The sequence below is a fragment of the Pagrus pagrus genome, assembly GCF_965226575.1.
Source record: "Pagrus pagrus genome assembly, chromosome: 4".
NCBI classification, from domain to species: Eukaryota; Metazoa; Chordata; class Actinopteri; order Spariformes; family Sparidae; genus Pagrus; species Pagrus pagrus.
Genome location: NC_140188.1, coordinates 19,705,862 through 19,726,215, shown reverse-complemented (window position 1 = coordinate 19,726,215; position 20,354 = coordinate 19,705,862). Strand labels below are relative to the sequence as shown.

Here is a 20,354-nt window from a genome sequence, read left to right as displayed (position 1 = left end):
TCAACATATTCACAGACAAGAGCTGGAGAGCATTTTTATACACTTCTGTATTCAGGTGATAGCAGCATTGCTCTTGGCTTGGCACACACACACACACACACACACACACACACACACACACACAAACAGACACACACACACACACAAAAACAAATAGATGCCAAGACATGGTGCCAAACCAGGGAGCCAAGCCACCCGCTGTTAGACTCATGACCTGACTCTAGATCATCACATAGCCATCTGCATCGTCACACGCACACATACACATACACACGCACACTGGGTGATATGACGCAGGCTCCGAAGTGATGGTATCCATTCACATTCTGCCGGTTAGCAGCAGATTTCAGTGGAAACAGCAGCAGACTCTCCACTGCTGTTGGAAACTCAACAAATCTGAGCTGTTGAGCTCAACCAATCAGGCCACCCATCCTAACATTACTGTAAGCCGCTGTCAGATAAATCTTTGTATCTAACATGACTCAGCGCTTCAGGAATTAGGCAAAGCCAAATCATCTTCAGACTGACATCCCAGCATTTTAAATATACTTCAGCAATAATACATCAGTGGCTAAGTCAAGATAGGAGGAGAAGTTTTTGCTGTGAGAACTCAAGAAGTGCTTCGGTATGATTCACAAAGGAGCAAAAACAGCACACAACTCTTTCACAAACATACCTCTGCCCGCCTTGCTTGTTGAAGGCGCACGCTAGCGCCACCACCTGACCGGTGGCTCTGCTGGCAACTGGCACACAAAGCATGGAGGAAATCTCACAGCCCAACATGCTGGACAGCTGCCTACGCTCCTCCTGAGAGGAAGAGAGGCAGGAAAATCAAAAAATTCAGCATGAAGACGGAATCGATAGATGGATACTGTAGACTGATGGATAAGAAAGAAAGAAAATGTCTCCTTACAGCACTGATGTCCTGAAGAGTAATTGACTTCTTCTTCTCGACAACCTGACCAAAGCGTCCAAACATCAGCTGAACAGAGAGAGAGAGAAGAGGTGAGATTAAGACCGGGTGAGTGAAAATTGACAGAGGGAAAGGAAAAACAATGTAATTAGGGCGAGAGCCAGGAAGTAAACAGAAATGCTGAGATTCTGTTTATTACATTCTGAGTGCAGTCTATTACATCCCTTGTTAAATCAGCACAAATAGACCATCCAGGGCGTGTTCATTTGTGTCCTAATATCTCTCTTCACCAACTACTATCAAGATTTCACACTTCATTTAGCCTGGGGTACACAGAGCATTTGCACCATAATGGAAAGCCTATTAAAAACGGTGCTACGTCTGCACCGCAACCAGGAACAGGAGACTTAAAGCGACCAAATGGAAGTGATTACTCCTCTTGCCCAAATTTCTTAATTATAACCCCTGCCAGGGATTATAAAAGATTACATGTGGGAGGTGCATTCTACCATGTCAGTCAAAGAAACCAACACGCAAGGTTACACCACTTGAATTAAAAGCACGCTTGTTAAAAAGTGCAACAAACCTCCCTGAATGTACCTCCCCCAGTGTAAATGAGTGAATGACTGATAAAACAAATAAGCAATATAGAAATAAATGCATTTGCTAGCCTCACCGGGAAGCTGATCTCCTCCTCCAGGACTTTGTCTCCAACTACCTAAAGGTCAAAGAGGTCAAAGGGTTATTTAATTGATTGAAGAGAACACTGTGTCAGAAAATCAGTGTATTTGTGTGTATTGTTTCTGTTTGGTATTTTCTAAGAGAGACTATATGAAACAATGTAAAGAGAACGCGTGAGTGTGTGTGTACCTGGCAGAAAAGCTGGTGGTTGTCCTCGGACACCAGCAGCAAACAACAACACTGCGACCGAGTCTGCTGCTGCAACTGAAGGAGACCACAAACACCACATCAGTCCTGATGTATATCATCACTAAAATCTCTCTATCAGACTCAGTCAGATTGTTTTTAAAGCCTCGATTTAAGATTCCTCGGAGTGTGGTCTAGGTGTGAAGATGAGATTAGAAAGTAGTGGACAGTGGAAAATGAGTTTGGGTGAGGCAAGAATTAAATATTATGTATGCTGTCTTAAACTGTGAATAAATACGAACTAAAAAAAATTTAATGTTGTAAAATTTGGAATACATGTAGACTTTTAACATTGTGACAGTACATTCATACGACTACCTTTATAAGTAAATGTGTGTCTCTCTGAAGGACTCTTCACCTTTCACTCCTGAATACTCAAGTGGTCGTCTCATTGAAACATTCATACCTTGCAAGTAACAGAAGATACATTAACATACTTTTAACTAAAGAGCAAGCTTTTTCCTTGAACATGAAATAGCTGCATAAATGAGACAAAGACACACAGCAGGTGCGGCACTGTCTGCTACTGAAACATATCATTCACACATTCACAGATTAAAATGCACACACCTGTATGCATACTGACACAAATGCTGTAGATACAAGAATATATACATGATTCATCTATTTTATTGTAGCTATTTGTTTATTTGACACAAGCAGTGCAAAGCTCTGCTGTACCAGAGTTAGCACAAAACGCATTACCTACAGCAAGGAGCTTATGTTTTCATCCATTTGTTTGTTTGTTGGTGTGACAGCAGGATTACACATAAACCGAACGCATTTCCACGAAACTCAGATTGAGGATGGATCTTGGCCCAGAACAGACTCCATTAACTTTTGGTAAATAAACAGATCTTGGATTTTTTCTCACTTGCTTTAAAGGTGCAATATGTAAGAATAGGCCACCTTGAATTCATATTCCCAACAAACATATCACCAGAATAACTGCTAACTGCTCCTAACTGTATGCTTTGTGTACATCCATGACTGGAGCTACTGGTAGCTTGTTAGCTCAGTTAGCTGTGCAGCTAGCTGTACTATCAGGGGAGTGTTGGTGTTTATACCGCTAGCACAGGACCGCTGAGAGAAGAGGCTTTCAGGAACGGGGCTAGCTGCTTATCACGCTAACTTCAGTAGATATCTCTTCAACACAATACATAAAAAAATCAAAATTTTGGCTGGTTTCTATGAGTGAGTACAATTTGATGCAAAATAAAATAAAATGCGGATCTGTTGGATTTAAATATGTTTTATTTGATGCTTGATTGAATTAAAGGGGACTGTTGATGCGCCCTACTAAGTGCCATTCTAGTTTACATCTGTAGTTCCTGGGCAGGAGACAGGAAAACATCTCTGTTGAGAAAATTACAAGAGATTGACTTTAATTATGCTGTCATGGTTTTGGTTTTCAGTTTGGTTGTTTCCTGCTTTTGGTTGTTTCTAGACATTTTGTAGATTGTGGATGGCCACAAGATTATTTTGATTTTATCCATGGTTTCATCTTAAATTGAAAACAAGTGAAGCTGCAGCACTAAATTATATTACTTGGTACAGAGAGGGCTGATTTGCCAGGATCTGCTCTGTATTAAGCAGTCTCCTCTGCTGGTCGTCCTTGTTGTCCTCCCATTAACTGAGCGCAGTGTAATGAACTCTTTTAATGGGGGAGGAGCCACATCATTGATCACTTTGCACACATACATGCACACACACTAACACACCCACACACAGTTATAAGAGCAGCTTCCTCACACATCATTCTTCTCCGTAATCCACAGAGCTGGATACAGAACAAGCAGGACGGGGATAAACACCGGCCGCTGCCAACATACTCAGCCCCCCTCCACCACCTAGTCTCACATGCAAGCATTAAACACACACACACACACTCACATATACACAGCACAAACATACGCACACGTGTAAAGCATGTTGCGCCCACATATAATAAATAAGATCCTCCACCCTCTTTTTCCCCAAATGCTGTTAATCCCATAAGAGCCGCCCTGAGCACTTCCCACCAAACTGATGATTCCTCAGCAGCAGCAATCTCCCGCTCTGTTCCCTCCCTCCCTCCCTCCTCTCCCTTCTCCTCCTACCTTCACCCTTTTTTACAACTGTAACAATAAACAGGCGAAACAAATCACGTTGGATTCAAAATACAGCTAAAAGCCCCTGCAGCCTTTTCCACAACCACTACTTCTCGCTCTCTGCCGTCCTTCAAATGCAGGAAAATACTACAAATTCAGGTTTAGTGGCAGCGGAAGGTTTTACATGCAGGCTGCACTTCTCCAGTTTTGCTTTTCATCCGCATGGCTCTAGTCCTGCAGCGTTAAGGCAGCACAGGTCCAAGGAAGGTCAGGCAGGTGATAATTGTTTGGATTTGACCATTTTCAATAGCCAGTATTTTATTCTACTTCTATTCTTCTATTCTACTCCACAAAACAGAAAATGAAAAAAAATTAGGAAAAGGTGAAAATGAACTGCTGAATATGCTCCATACTCTTTAATTAAGAGTTAATTTAAGAAAACATAATCAACTCGACTGCTTCAGCTTCAATCAGTAACTGTAAAATCTGATCATCACATATTTTTTTATTTTATTAATCATTAAAAACTACTCATGTCTGTTGTTCACTAAGCAAAACAGTGATAAACTCCCAGACTTATTGTTTTTGTAGAAAAAAGGGGAAAAGTCAGGACTAAATATATTACAATGCCTGAATTTCCCCAAAAAGTAAAGTAAATTAACTTTTTTTTTGTTTCCTATAGTCCAGTGCACTATGAATTGCTTATTTTGAGCAAAACCCAAGGATATTCAGTTTGCTATCAAACAAGACAGAGAAAAACAGCAAATCCTCACATTTGAGACTCTGGACAAACACTGTCTTCAAGGGTAACTCCAACAATTGTACATATAAAGTGTGTTTTATGCATATGTGAAACAAGTTGTATAAAGCCTTTTGTGGCTCCAGAGGAAGTTGCCTGTAAACACACTTTAATGTGTGAAATTGGTGGAGTTGCCCTTTAACTTAAAAATGCAAAACAAATCCTTCATGCTCACTGAGTAGTAGTAGTAACTTTTAATATGAAGATGCCAACCCTATCATCATCATTATCTTGTTGCTGCTGTTTACATTCACCCCAAATTCACCCCAACTGTACATACTGTATGTTTTATGTTTGTGTAGCATGAAGGAGTTCATTTCATTGTGCAACCCTGTGTAGTATAATATAGAAATCACCTGAAACCTTGACAAAGAACAGCCAAGTATGTTCATACATCCATTTGGATTCTCAGAAGCTCTGATGGACTGAGACTTTGCTCCTTTGATGCTGGGTAACCTTGAAATATCTCCCCTGGCTCCTGCGTAATCCATCTCTTGCTCATATTTTCTTTATCAGTGAATAATTCCATACATCTAAAATGTTGTCAGGTTTCTGCACGTACTGTAGCTGAAGCCTGATATCTCCTCTTTCCCTCACCTTCCTCATCAATCTCCCCATGCTTCCCTCCTTTTTACAGAGTCTGTCACATAGAGGGGTCATACTATGGAGAGACTGATGAAGTACGTGCACGATAAAAAGCTTGTGGTTTAGGTACTGACAGGAAGTGGGGAACAAATCACTGGGAGGGATGTTTTGCATGTACTGTACGTCTTTGACTCTGCATGTGCGTGTGTGCACAAGGGAGCGTATGAGTGATCTCAACCACTTACATAATTGATGACTTTGAGCTGGAGAGAGGCTGCATCAAGGTCAAAGAGCTCACCTGAAGGAGAAATGAGAGGGAGAGAGAGTAAATGAGAGGGAGTCAGCGATGGGAATATAAAAACCAGAGAGGAGCGAGAGCAGATTGGAAGGAAGAAGGAAGACGGGGGAATGCAGAGCATGTACGCATGTGGACAGAAAGCAATCCAGGGAGGGATGCATTGAGACAGCGAGGTCGGGGAAGGGTGAACGGGTAGCAGCTAACAGAGGGCCTAATAATGAAGACAAGACAAGAGATGGAGGGCTGCCTGGACTGCAGATGAAAGCAGGAGGAAAGGAGCCGGACGGGGAAGCAGAAAGGCGAGGCAGAGGCCGGAAAGAAACCGAGGAGAAACAAGAACTCATATTTGTTGACAATTACCAGCGAGTAAACAATGTTGATGTATGTGTACGTATTAGCGAGTCCACTTCCATTATGCATGAGATTTTAAACAGTGTTTTTGCAAAGTGTTCTGTTTTCACACGGGAGCTGTCACCCGCTCTCTGCCACAGACAGTCCATCAAAATTCATGGAGCTTTTTATCCGGATGGGCTTCCTCTATTAACATACCTCACCTCACATATACTAGCGTGTGTGTGTTTGTGTGGTCATGTTTACCTCAGTGTAGGAAATGTAAGACGCATTTGTGAGAGACAATGTGGAGAAAGAGGTCCATTCAGTGTGCCTCCTGTGTGTGTGTGTGCGTGTACCGCAGAGCTGCAGGATGTTGCGGTCCAGTTCGCAGTAGTCCTGCTCTGAGACGTTGAGGGACAGCAGTGCATTGTGGGACTGTATGGGCGATGGGCTGAGAGGAGGCCTCTGGTAGGACGCCTGAACAGCATGGACCCGCACACATGCCACTGAAGCCTAGGATGTCATTATGCAGAAACATGCACAGACCAAAGTCAATTGAAATTAAAGACAATTTTAGGGAGAAAATCATCAGACTAAACACAGTTTGATAAGAGAAATGAGAAGTGTTTTTAAATCATCTGTTACCAGTTGAATCTCTTCATAGTGTGAACATATTTCCGCAGCAATACAAATAATTCAGTAGGCAACATTTTCGGAGGCCAAACACTCAATAAATGATGTTTTATTTCATTGATATTAATACGCTCCGTCAAGGACTGAGGGTGTGTTGATATTAACTTTATATTAAGAAATTGAAACTTTCTGGATTTATAATCTCAGAAATTTACAAGTCGGGGGTATTTTTTAAAGTAATAAAAGTTTTCTGCAAGTTTTCAGTGTTTTTAGGTGAAGCATCTTTTAGCAGTTGGCCATCTACAGTATGTGTCTAGTTTTGTGGACGATTACTCCAGGGTTGAGAGCCAGATGGTGTGAGTGACAGTTGACTAACTTTACAGGAAAGCAAAGCAAAAAAGGATGATACTTTTCTTGACTTTGCTCCTTAAACTAGCAACATTATCATTATGAAGTTAATGTTGATTGCACAATATAAAAATTACACCATCTGTGTTTAGACTGGTTCCCTATAAACCTCGCATTCAGTATTTTGTCTGCCACTGGGCACAAAATCACAGAGGAAAATTAAGGCTGATTGGCGATTCAGTCAGGCTGGCAGCCTGTCATTATTTCTTTCTGTCTTCAAATCCCCATTATAGACTAAATGAATGAATACACATTTCATCCCATGTTGTTGTTATTTGGGACTCTGAGATCCAGCTGTCTTTGCCAGAGTGGGACCAACAATAACAGCACTTGGAAACGCTAGGGCGAAAAAAGTTGTCTCAATTCAATCTTTAATATTAAAAGGAGACCAATTATGCCTTTCTGTTTTCTCCTTTCCTTCAGTGTGTTAAAGGTTTCTTGTGCATGTAAAAGGTCTAGAAAGTTAAAAAGCCAAAAGTCTGTCCTAACAGAAGCTCCTCGCCCCCACAGAAAACACTGCGAGAAAACTGATGTGTTTTTTTGAACATTAAGCATGTAAACCAAATTCTAGTCAGAACTTTTGCAGTCGTACTTTTGCATTTGTGAACAAAACAGATGTAGAAAGCGAGAGCTTACATGTTTTTCCAGCACGTTAAGATGCAGTTCATCCTGATCGGACAGTGGATTACAGCCCACCTGCAACACAGATAGATATTTCAGTCCAGTGCAGCGTGTGAGCTTCGCTGCTGTAGGCTGTGCTGTCTCTGTAGAGGTCATTTAACTTGTGAATGTTACATAAAAACAAATTAACACGTAAATGTTGCTGTAAACACATTTTCATCTTGGAGGAAGAAATGTTTTCTTTTGTTGCTGTTTCTTTATCTTATTGTTGAATTTCTATTGCATGTCCTTGGATCAAGGACTCACCAGTACAACAGCGAGGGCCTTGTCCCGCTCCTGGTCCAAGAGAGGAATGACAAGGGCTGAAATTAAAGAAAGAAAGAAGAAAAGCATTCATAATACATAATGCACTGATTCAGACAAAACAGTCTCTTGGTCCTGCAATTTTCTTTCAATGTCCTTGTCTCGTTCTTAATCTTCCTCATTCTTTTTTTCATGTTCTCATAGTAATAGAAATATCAACATGGGACAAAATGAACCCGATGTCTTCTCTTCATCTTTCGTTATTCTCATCGATGTACAGCAGATAACAACGTCAGATCTTTTGGACAAAATACATTCTAAGATAATAAGAAAAAGATCTTTGCTCTAAACAAAACAACAAACTAAATGATGTTTTTGCCACAAGTCTTACTTCTGCAACATCATTAAACGTTCAGCGGTATTTATTGATCCACAGAGTGCAAAGCGGTGCATGCATGCATACTTTAAGTCTCCGTGATTATATCTCTGCGTTGTTCTGCTTTCAGATAAAAACAAAAAATGATAATTTGAAGAGGAGTATTTTCTTTTCAATTTCATTTTTTCCTTATCATGAACCTCTCATTCCTTTTTTTCTCCATGTATCTTGTACAACTTTACTGCCCACACCGCTCCATACACCTCTCCCTCGGCAATCACCATCTCTTGTTCACGACTTCCCTCTCTACCTCCATTCGTTTGTTTATTCTCCCACGTTCTTGCATCTCTCTGCTCCTCTGCATGCACACTCGCACTCTCACACACCCTCGAACAAGTGCACTCAGATGTCGGTCCGTTTGTCTGTCCACTAGCATCATTCACACACCTCTTCTGTGCGCTGGTAATGGTGCTGCGAGGCAGTTTCTGTATTTCTCTGGCAGCTCCGACAGAGGAAGGCCGGTGCACTGACATCGCTTCAGCTGGTCCGCGATACTCCTGAGACAGACAGATACAAGTCGAGTTTGAGTCAGGTTGGAAGACGATTATCTACAGCATGTTAGTCAGAGCGAGAGAGAGAGAGACAGAGAGTGTCTGTTAGACACCGGGGAGACAAAGAGGAAGAGGGGATTTGGAAGACAATTGGAGCAAATGGAAAAACAATCAGCAGCATTACAAAAACAGACACGTTGCGTTCAATGACACCAAGCAAAACATGTCTGAATAGGACTATTATTCATTGTGAAATTACATGCCGTTTGTGAGTGAAAGTGTTGGCCAGGTGTGAAGCCAGGTGTGATGACAGTGAATGTCTGTGTGTGTGTGTTATACTCAACACAGAGGGCAGATTTCTTATGCTAAAATATGAGACGAGGATTTGTTTATTCTGGACTGACAACTGCCAGAGAACACACACACGCACATGTGCATTTGCACACACACACACACACATACAAAACGCACGTGGCAACGGCACTACACACCTCAGTAAACACACATACACCCAGGCTCGCATGAATATGGAGATGAAGGACAAAAAGAAGGAAAACGGTTTCGCTCAGGTAAATTCTCGATCTATGTGCTTCACATAATAATCTACTGAACCCTCCAGCAGCCGCGCGCACACACACACACACACACACACACACACACACACACACACACACACACACACACACACACACACACACACACACACACACACACACACACACACACACACACACGTAGCAGCAGTCACTCCATTACATGCTCACAGAGTCTGAAATCCCCTCAAACCGTCAAATCTCTGCATGGTGTGTTGATTCAAAAGTGTCCACTTATTTCAGCTCACCGACGAATCGTCTACTTCAGTCAAGAAACATTGTCGTCGTGGTTTACTGCTGAGGCAAACACTGCTGACCTTTGTGTAATGTCATCATTCAAAGGAGCTTTCCAACACCATCATGAAGCCAATTTATATCAGGCACGGCAAAGAGCAAAAAAAAAACCAAACCCCTAGGTGGTGTTAATGTTATGTAGTTTTCTCTGTGCACATGTGACATACTCTACATTTTTGATGATAACACGTGTGTTTAAATGTCTGCTGTGTGGTGTATGAAGATAGCTATAAGGTCGTCCAGAGCTTCCCAACCGTCAGCAGCAGTGATTGCTTAAATTGAACAACATGTAGGTCAAAGCTGGCGCGGTGTGTGGTGTGTGTAGTGACAACAGTTAGCAGCAGCAGTAGCAAAGAGATCTAATTCGACAGCTCAAAAAAAAAAAGAAAGTGTGTGCGTAGGTGTGTGTGATCTAGGTGCTGCTAATGACTTTATGTTGCTGCTGCACATGGAGCTCCGTTTGTGGTAACTGCTCATCCATCATTAAGAAACACCACAGTTACTAACAGATGATGGTGTTCGACAACACTTGGCGCGCTGTTTCTTTTGTCTACATCTTGGTTGCTGCTATATTTTAATCAAAGGCCACATGGAGGACTTAAAAAAATGTTAATCTACTATTTCCAATGTAAATTAGGTATGACCTATCACATGTGCATTGTCAGCTTGATCATTTTTTTTCACAAAGTGGTTTTAAACTAGTTTTCCTAAGTAGCTTTAGGCCTGGTCCACATGTGCACAAAAATCTTTAGTTAAAAACAGGTTTCTGAGAGCAGGACAAATATGATGACGCAGTGAAACGTGAATGCCCTTTACAGAATCCTCTTGGATAATGCATTTTTTATTGAAACAGCTGTTTCTGTCTCTTTTTTCCATCATTGTATTTTAAATGTCCGTTTGTGTCTTTTTAAATATAAACAATACAACATCCATTCTGTCAATGTGCAAACTCAAACACTGCACATGATCATAACACATACTCTGAGATCTCATTTGCCAATTGATGAGACCCAATTAATTACCCAAGTGAACGTGGATGTGTGCGTCATCATTTTCCAAAACCTCTGTTTCTGCCCGTCCAGACTTCAACACTGAAAACAGAATTTATGAAAATCTTCATCCTGGAAGGACTTTTCCAAAAGGTCCGGTTTCAGTGATCTAAATGCTATAAATGTGTGTAAGAAAGAGAGTTTTTGTTGTGGTTGAAGTGGTGAATTGTGAAAAGTCGCTTCCCCAACACTGCACATATAACGGCAAACCAATATAATAATCAATCACCTGCATTTTGTTAATCATCTGCTCATTACAGTAAATGTGAAAACACATTTCAAAAATGGCAAAAAGTTTCATGCTGCAGATGGAAAGCAAACTAACCTACGACTCAAGAGGTTTACTGCCACGGTTGTGTAACTGCATTGGGTGCGTGTACCACAGTCTTCTGTATCCCAGACCTTTGACTGTGTGTCTTCTCTTTGCAGCATTTCTAACAATAGCTTGTTTGGCTGAGGCATCAGTTATCTTTTCCACAACAAATAGTCTGGAGGATAAACGATCATGAGAACTGTCTTGGCTGAATTTGTTTGTGCATTGGCGTGTGTTTGTGTGTGTGAAGGTCCAGTAAATGGGCTTGTATGTATTAGAAAGTGGGCTGGAATGAAGCACAAACACAGCAGCCTTCTGCATCTCAGATGGGTTCACCGAGTGTGTGTGTGTGTGTGGGTGTCTGTGCTTGTTTGTGAGTGTGTCTCTGTGTGTATGCCAAGGTCTTGATAACAGGCTTATATAAGCAGGTGAATTGGAGGGAGAAAAGTAACAAAGTGCCCTGTAGCTCTTTTAATATCCCCGCTACCTCTAGTCTGCATGCAGCACTGACAAATGTGTGTGTGTGTGCGTGTGTGCGTGTGTGCGCATGTGTGTGTGTGGCCTGTGCTCGCGTCCTTGTCCGCATTAGCATGTTTGTGCGCGATCCTGTGTTTGTGTGGCAATGAGGTGTTGGAAAAAGCGTTCCTGTCTCACAAACAGACAGTTTCATCTATAATGTAGTGTTGGTTTTTGCCAGAGCCGGAGCAGCAGTCACACTCGCACACGGCGGTTGCAGAGCTTCAGAGAGCACTTAAGAGAGGAGAGGATCGCAGTGTCTCACTGAGGGACCCCGGGCGCTGTCACCTCGGCTATTAGCCCCGCAACGCTTCCACGGGGAGAGGGATTGAGGGTGAGAGAGAAAGAGGAAGGAGAAGAATGAAACGCAGACAGCTTAGTGCTTCATGGCTCCTCGGGGAGAGAGGGGGAAAAAAAAGGGCATTGACGGACTGATGCAGCAAGGTAGGAAGGTGGAATAGCACATGACCAGAGAGGGAAATAGGAGGGGGGGAGAAAGTGAGATAAAGGGGGAGTTTTAATGAGGGAATAAAAGAGATGAGGGATGAGGAAGGAAAGTTAAAGGTGGTGAAAATAAAAGGACAAGCGATCTCTCTCGTGACAGTCCTGTCTCATATTCATTCAGGTGACGCCCACTTTTCACACAGAGAAACATCCGTCTCTCTCTCTCCCCTCTTCTAATCTCCCTTGTTCTACTGCGAAACATCTGCGGCTGGCTGCATTGACACACACACACACACACACACACACACACACACACGCACACGCACACACAGAGTACACACCTGATCTTTCCCTCCTGTGGCAGTTCATGCGGCGGGTCGTCACAGAGCAGCCTTGAGTCTCCCTCCAGCATGTAGACACACACACACTCCTGGAATGAGACACACACATCAATTTGTAATATTAATCAGATTCTGATTAATTTAATGAGTGATGAGCCTCATTCATTTGCAACAAAGACCCGGGCCTCTGTTCCCTGGTCTTATGTCAGCACAGCTCTGAATACTAACAGGAAGCGTTTTATGTTCAGGTAATACATCAAGAAAATGTCAATTATGTTCAACAGTTTGTGCAAATGTAGAGTTTGTACGTGTGTGTGTAAATACCGTGCTGGGTAGCAGCTCCTGTACGCTGTCTTGAAGAGCCGCTCGCAGCGAGCGTGCGTCGGTAACCGCCGCCAGCCGCAGCAAAGCATCCTGGGGAGGGAGACAAACAGATGCCCTGATGTCTGTTTGGTTGTTTGTTTATGATCTCAACGTGCAGCTCCAAAAACCTGAGGCCTTGGCTATAGTGTTGTTTTTTTGTTTTTTTTGTGGATACAAGGTTTATGTGACAACAGCTCTTCCCCAGATATTTAGCTTGGCAGTGGCCTCTGAAACAATATTTAAACTGTGTCACACTCAGTAAACGCAAAGCAGCCTGTGCTCGTTGGAAGCACAAGTGAGGCACTTAAAAATGAACTGAAGTCAGACATCGACAGGGATTACTGCAGTTAGTTTTGCTCTTTAGGACACTCGATGCTTTTGTTTCATTTTGGCACTGTGAAAACCAAGCACTTGACAATTCATCTGCGGTGTTTTTGCCAGGAAAGAAGAAGCTCATTATTCGTGACATGAAATGGTGTTTGGTGGTAAAGATGTCATGGTTCACAAATTACGTAACAGATATTTACACTGCAGTATTTTTTGAAGACTGAATAAAAGCACTTAACATGGAGCAGAGTGGTGGTTATCTTAATTACAGCCTGCCTCTGATCAGTCAGACCAAATTTAACGAGAGGCAATCTATTTTTATCTCTTTTGACTTTGATAAAATATCTTTCCGCATCAAAAGACAGACAGGCATGAAGGGTCTCATCACAGCTGAAATAAAAGTGGAGATAATCACTCCTCTTTATAGAAAAGGCCGGGTATGCTTGGGATAAGCTAGTTGGTCCTAAGGCTAAAATTCAAATGTCCACTCTCTGGACTCAGCCGTCTCAGACTTCAGTTTTCATCAGATAAAGTCTTCGACAGCACAAGTCTGTGAGGCAATATATGTTGCTGAAAGTTTAAAGACTACAACAATAAAATGATTATGGTAATAGCTTATACTGCTGCATATTTCTGTATCATGATGAGGATGAAAATTATTTCTGGCCATCATGATTCAAGTAACGTTTTAATAAAGTAATTGTTTAATAAATTCACAACAAGTTCTGCAACATCACGTCCGTATTGCAATGAAATATGGGTCATTAAATCAGGATAAATTCCAGCAAGATCTGCACCCCAAGCTCACTTTCTTGAAGTATGCAGAAAGTCTGTTTGAAGGCTTGTGTGGACTGGATGAATCGTGGGTTTGGACAGCCCCCAGCACTCGCAGACTTCTCGCCAACGTGCCCACAAACTCTGCGAGTTTGCAAGAGTGGTGAAATCCAGACATTTGGATGCGGCCTCAAGGTGCGTGTCCACGGGGACAAGTCTGAAGAAGAACAGCTTGAAACGTCACTTGAACTTGTGGATGTCCCAATGACTTGCACGTTAATGGGAGCCACGGTGTGAGGACTTTTTTAAGTTGAATATATTTGAATCATCTATTGGTCCAGCACCTTCGAATAGATGATTTAAATAAATAAAATACACATTCTTTGGATGTGTGCTCCTGCCATATATTGCGACACCCTCTGTCTACCACGCAAACACTCACTGGCTGCACCTGATTGGCCAATATTCAATTTTAACAGTACTACAACGAATGCATTGCACTGCTTCCTATGTAGAGAATGAATGGGAGGAGTGAAAACGACAGATCCTTTGGACACGTACCTTCAGTATTGACCGACCATGTGAGGGCAAAAGTGTTCACAGTCGTTCCTGTAACATCCCATTAAAATTGCCGATTGCGTTTCCGGTTTTATTCTGAAGGACTAAGCTCTCCTGTCGTTGCAGTTCCTTCCTGCTACAATGTTTTTCCTGGTCCCGATTATCTACACCTGTGCTGCCTCACCTGCCCCTGCTCTTGCCTGCAGTCAACCCTGTTCATTTATGTACTCCCCTGCTTGTCTTTGCTGCACCTCATGTATTCATCGCTTTCAAGCCAGTATCTATGGATCTTGGATTGATTTGCCTATTCTGGACTGACTTTCCATGTATGACTGCCTGCCAGTGGGCACACTTGAAGGTCAGCAAAAAGCTGGGCATAAAACAGAAAGGCCAACGTACTGAGTTGTACAAATGGAGATGTTGCACAATGATATTGTATTATAAGTGCCAGTTAGAGTTCCAGCTCCAGAGAGAAGTTCGAAACCCTTCCTACTTCCTTGTCTCCGGACACCCTGCCAATTGCTGCGTAAAGTGGGTGCGCTTGTCCAATTGTGGAGTTTGGAAAGAAGAAAATCGCACAAAAACAGCCCACCTAATTCTGATGCCATCAAGGTTTCAGGGGCGTGTGTGACCATTAGGCAAGCACTTTCTTTGGAGCATTTTAACACCTTAAAAGGGACAATTTAACTGCAAGGTGAGAGTGTTTTGTTTTCCTCAAGTGCACTTTCTGGTCCCCTCAAAACAACCGTCTGCTTTAATAAAGATTAGGTTTGGAAAACAGGGTAGGCAAGCAGATGGATGGGAAAACAGGAGATCTGTGATAATAGGAGCTTATATTTTAAGGTCATGCAAGAGTGAGTTTGTGCTTCGATGTTTTTCCCCTTCTGCAAATGCCACATACAGCGACTCGCAACCACCAACTTTATCAGAAGAGCGCTCGCAACGTCCCGGCTGATGTCTACAACCTCATACCATGAGGATATTTACACTCTGTGTGGTGTCTGCTTTAAATCCCTACCAGTTCCAGTTATCACACTGCATTATTACTACATGTAAGCGCAGCCTTAAGAGAGAATCTTAACGGGACTTCAAAATCTGATCAAAGCGTAAAAAAACAGTGGAAGAAGTCGCAGAGACTTAAGATGCTGCAGCTTTAAAAACTGTGTACTGAATATAAATTGGAAAGCGAATGGTAATGTTGAAACTATTGCCTGTGACTGCCAGATCATCCTCTTCCAGTCGTTCTGACAAAGCTTTTAGTCACACAGCCGAGTCGGAAGAAAGAACATATTCTTCCTTCCTGAATCATACAGCACCACAAAAGTACAGGGCTTCATGTTCTATTGAGGCTGTCCATCTGTCACCCCCTCTTTTAGTTTTCTTCTCTCCTTTTCCCTCTTTTTTTTGACCGACAGAAGACGAAGGAGGAGGGAGGAGGAGGAGCTGTTAGCGGGTGGCTGAGGGGGTGAGGAGGGTCAAGGAGTGAGGGAGGAGGAGAGAGGAAATGGGAGGGATGGAGAGAGAGTGGAGAGCCTTGTCATGCCTGAGCACTCAGTGTTGGTTATTACATGTGATTAGATATGATTAAATGCGATTAGCTTTGATCACTCAATCAGCCTGCCAGAGTGCTGTTGTAATGAAGTTGGATCTCTGCCAGCCCATGTGCGTGTGTGTGTGTGCGCGTGTGCGTGCGTGTGTGTGTTCGAGAGAGACAGAATTTGAGTGTATTGCATCTTACGCAAATCCTGCTAAGTAATGTTTGATGGGAAGAAGATCTGAGCGGCAGGCCAACAACAAATGTCTCTGGCTTCCCATCCTGTCCACTCTGCTGTCAGGAACTTGTCGAGGATGGACGCTGCCATCTTTTGTGTGTGTGTGCTTGTGTGTGTGTGTGTTTGCTAGAGGTGTGAATCTTCACTGGCTTCATGTTTCGATTACGATTCTGTCATGGCTCTGTTTTATTTTGTAGTTATAGCCTCCTGTGTCTTGCAGTTACTTTCTCCTTATCTGTGTTCCCACCGTTTTGTCTCTCTCCTGTGTTACTTCACTCCTGCACACAGTGACTGATCCCCCAAGCCTGTCTCAAATCCCTCTTGTTAGCACTGCCCGCTTTCCAGCGTCTCTCCACCTGCACCTCAACCTCTCGTTAGTTTCGTTTGTATTTTAGCCTGTGCTGTTCCCTCGCTCTTTGTTGGTTCGTCTGTTCAGTTCTCGTCCGCATGGCATCTTGCCTTCACCCTGCGTTCCTGTTTCATTCCCCGGTACACGTGTGTTCTCAGTGTTCTGGATTCGTTGTCTGGATTCTCTTTATTGACGGCTTTTTGTTACCACATTTTTCCTCATTTTAGATGTTTTGATTATTGGACTGGTTTTCAGCTTTCATTAAAGTTGCTTTTTGTTGTGAATCTGTCTGCTTCCGTGTCTGCATTTGGGTCCTGTTTTGGTTTTCCTGACAAATTCATCTGTAAGCGATTCAAATGCCCAAGAATTCTCGATGCATCTTGATGCATCTCAATGTATGGCATCCTCAAGTTTCAATATAACTGCACACGGATACTTTTTCATCTAATGATACAGGCAGAAAGATAAATCTTAATTCACGTTTTAACAAGAAATCCTTTTGAAAATCAGACTACAACAGTCTGTGGTATAAAAACGGCTTCTACATAAACATTACAAAACCAAAACATAAATCAGTCTGCATTACATGTGCGCTGTAATCTACTGAATCATATCGTTTCACATCGCAGCTCTAAGACAGGGCACTTTTTGAAACTTGACTATGCTGCACACACCTGTCATTGTTGGATGGCAAAGTTGCAGCGCTTCCCTAATTCTTGGTTGATAAGCTGGGTGCTTTATTCTGTACGGCTGCAGACGTTAACTTCAGGTGAAAACTGCCAATGTTGTTAGTAATTGTTGTGGGGCAGAAGTTACACACAGCGTGTGTCTCATCAAGTTCACATAATCCAACATGTGCGGCAAGATGTCCGCTTTAAAAATAGTGAGTGTTTTCACTCGCTGCCTCCCTCCCACATATCTCCTAACATAAGTAGCGTTAGCCTAATGTCCCCCCACAATTCAAAGCACGAGAGCGACGTTGCTTTGTAACTTTGTACAGATTGTAAAGATTTTATTGTCCAGCCGATGCCGGAAATACAACAATCAACACAGGAAATGAGGGTTTTCCCAAGTATAGGAATACAAGCATGAGTGTGTGTGTGTGTGTGTAGGTTTGTGTTTGTGCACGTGTATTACAAGGAATTAAATGTATGCCTTTGTAAATGTCACACTCTGTCTGTCTGACCTTTCACAATCGTTCCTCGCCATAAACCTCAAACCATCTGTTATCTAAATTCCTGCTTCTCCACCCGTCGTCACACACACACACACACACATGTATGATTCCTTGTAACAGCTTTTATTGGAGCCTTTCTTCTCTTTTGCTTAATGAGTTTTCATTTTAACAACATTCATTTGACTTTTTTCCCCCCTATTTTATCTTGAAATTCACTAATTCACTTCCATTCTGTGGCTGTCACGTGAACGCCTCATGTCAACATTTCGGAAAACTAAAAAGATAAGCTTTGTCTTTTAAATTGAACAACCTACTTTTAGAGCTCATCCAATGGGGTCAGTGAACCTCTCCAGTAAACAGAATTAGATAGAGGACAATATAATCCTTCAATTAGTTCAAAACTGAAGCAGAACAGTCTCAAAAATTTTAATGAAAACAGCGACGTGATTTCATTACCTTAACACAGTTTGTTTTGCTCTAATGCCATTTCAATTTATGTGAATTTGGCCGAGGCTTTTATCTGAATTGAGTTGAAAATGGCATAACAGAATACACGTTTTAATGCGGGAGACATTAAATCCCTGGGACAATGTGAAGGGCCATTATGGTAATGGTGTATTTATTATTTTTATTGAATTATTTCTATTTAATTTTCGAATGACTCTCACAGACTTCATAATTTGTTACAGCGATGCACTCATCTGGAGCAGGATGTATTGTCCTGTAAATGTCATAGTAATACGTGTGGTGAATTTCTTAACTAGACTTTCTCTACCTCTTTTCCTCGCTGCATCTTTCTACCTGAACCCCTAAACTTTACATCGATCTCCAGGTTTCTCCTCCTGTTCTTCCCCCAGGTCTGTCGTCTCTGCTGTTGTCTTTATCTGCAGCCGTTCTAATCACTCGGAGCGCTCTGACATTTTGAAGGGCACCAGTGATCAGCATAACTAAACACAACTTCCTCTCTCTCTTTATCTTCATCAGACACCCCCTCAGACACGTGTGTTTTCCTTAAGCTCTTCTCTTCACCCTCTGACATTTTGTACATAATACTGCACATAAATCTGTAATTTTTATGTCACTTTTATGCTCAGAAGCTTGCTTATAATATGTTCACAGGGAAGACTATCTACAACATTGAGCCTGTCTACTTCCCCTGGCATATTATTAAAAAGTTATTTTACCCTTAATGTGTTTGAATCACCAAAATCTCATTATCATCCTTACAACTGACAGTGGTGAAGTGATATATCCCCGCAAAACAAAATATCTATGAGATAATCGCATTGCAGTGTGGGAAGGCAATCAAAACATTTTGCTAACAATATTTTCTCTACTCTCATCTACATTATTAAAAGCTCCAACAAGACCCTCAGATTTGGTTTTATAAATATAAGATGACTGACTTCTGCTTGACTATCGAACTACTAAACATGGGAATGTTGTCTATGATCAATTTAACCTCCAAGCTTGACATTAAATTCAACCCATATGAGACTCTTGTATTAAAACCATCTCCATCAATATGAATTTATTTGTCCAGGGCATCAGTCCGCCTTGTTGTACTCTTTAGACCACCTGGATCTTATTCCCAGAGTTTATCGCTGACCTTGCCTTCAGTTCTTTGACTTATCATCTATTCATTCAATTATATAGTTTTGTTTTGTGAGTTGCATAAAGGGACAAAAACTCACATTTAATGACTAATGAATGAATCTTCTATCTTCTTTTTATTTAACTCAGTTTGTCCATGAACTGCAGGATAAAGGGTTTCTGATCCATGGTGTCAGATCAGTTCCTTATGAAATTTTTAAACAACACAAGCGTCATTGAAAATGTCTTCTGTAAGTTACGGTGTACTTCAGGGCTGTGTTCTTAGCCCTCTGCTTTTCTCCCTTTATATTCCCCTCTTGGCCAAATTACACAAAGAAATGGACTTAATTTCCACTATGTTGCCCTTGATACTCCAGAAAAAAATACCATATTACACCTTTTCACTTTTTCTTTTAGCTCCCTATCCATGTCAGATCAGACTTTAAGGTGCTTCTGATGACTTATAAAATTGTAAATGTGCTTCCTACTCAAACTTTTCTGATCTCCTTAGCCTATACTTTATATTCTGTGCTATACTCTGTGCTCAGTTCTCCTTTCTCTCCCCAGAGCAAAAAAGATGTCAGGAGGGTGCAGGACCTTTTCCCATCGTGCCTCTTGTGAGCTTGTGTAATCTCCCCATGGTCACATGTTTAAAAATATATCTACAATGTGCTCATCCATGCTCTATCCATCCAGATAAAAGGGTATTTTGAGAACTTTTCTCTTATCCGAATCAAGGGTCTGAGGATAAAGCTACTGTCCACTTTGATTTGGACTTACTGCAGGTTATCAACTGTAGACAGAAAGGTACACAGTGTCTGAAGTGTGTACTCCTCTCCTGCAAGAGCCACGCTCCATTTGCTCTTCAGGAGGGCACTTAAGCCTAAAACATGTCTGTGAAGCTGCTCTGCGGCCGGTGTAAAAAGCAGAGAGCATGGTGGTCAGCCTACAATGGCATGGAAATGAGATTATGGTGAAGCAGGACTTGGCTGACGAACAGGAAAATGCCGACCTGCTGATAAATGTAGTTATAGAAAAAATAGAGGGCAAAGTC

At 42.0% G+C, this 20,354-nt stretch overlaps 1 protein-coding gene across 2 annotated transcripts in view; it reads right to left on the bottom strand.

Moving 5' to 3' along the window:
• Positions 1-20,354, bottom strand: part of pde2a (phosphodiesterase 2A) — a 162,444-nt gene that overhangs the window by 21,461 nt on the left and 120,629 nt on the right. For both annotated transcript variants that reach the window (XM_084351350.1, XM_084351351.1), the window contains exons 3-13: positions 12,712-12,801; positions 12,388-12,476; positions 8,734-8,843; positions 7,914-7,969; positions 7,623-7,682; positions 6,302-6,458; positions 5,560-5,612; positions 1,784-1,858; positions 1,590-1,631; positions 914-982; positions 677-807 (exon numbers count right to left, since the gene is read on the bottom strand). In XM_084351350.1, coding sequence (XP_084207476.1) covers positions 677-807; positions 914-982; positions 1,590-1,631; positions 1,784-1,858; positions 5,560-5,612; positions 6,302-6,458; positions 7,623-7,682; positions 7,914-7,969; positions 8,734-8,843; positions 12,388-12,476; positions 12,712-12,801 — 932 coding nt within the window. The remainder of the gene's footprint in view (positions 1-676; positions 808-913; positions 983-1,589; positions 1,632-1,783; positions 1,859-5,559; positions 5,613-6,301; positions 6,459-7,622; positions 7,683-7,913; positions 7,970-8,733; positions 8,844-12,387; positions 12,477-12,711; positions 12,802-20,354) is intronic.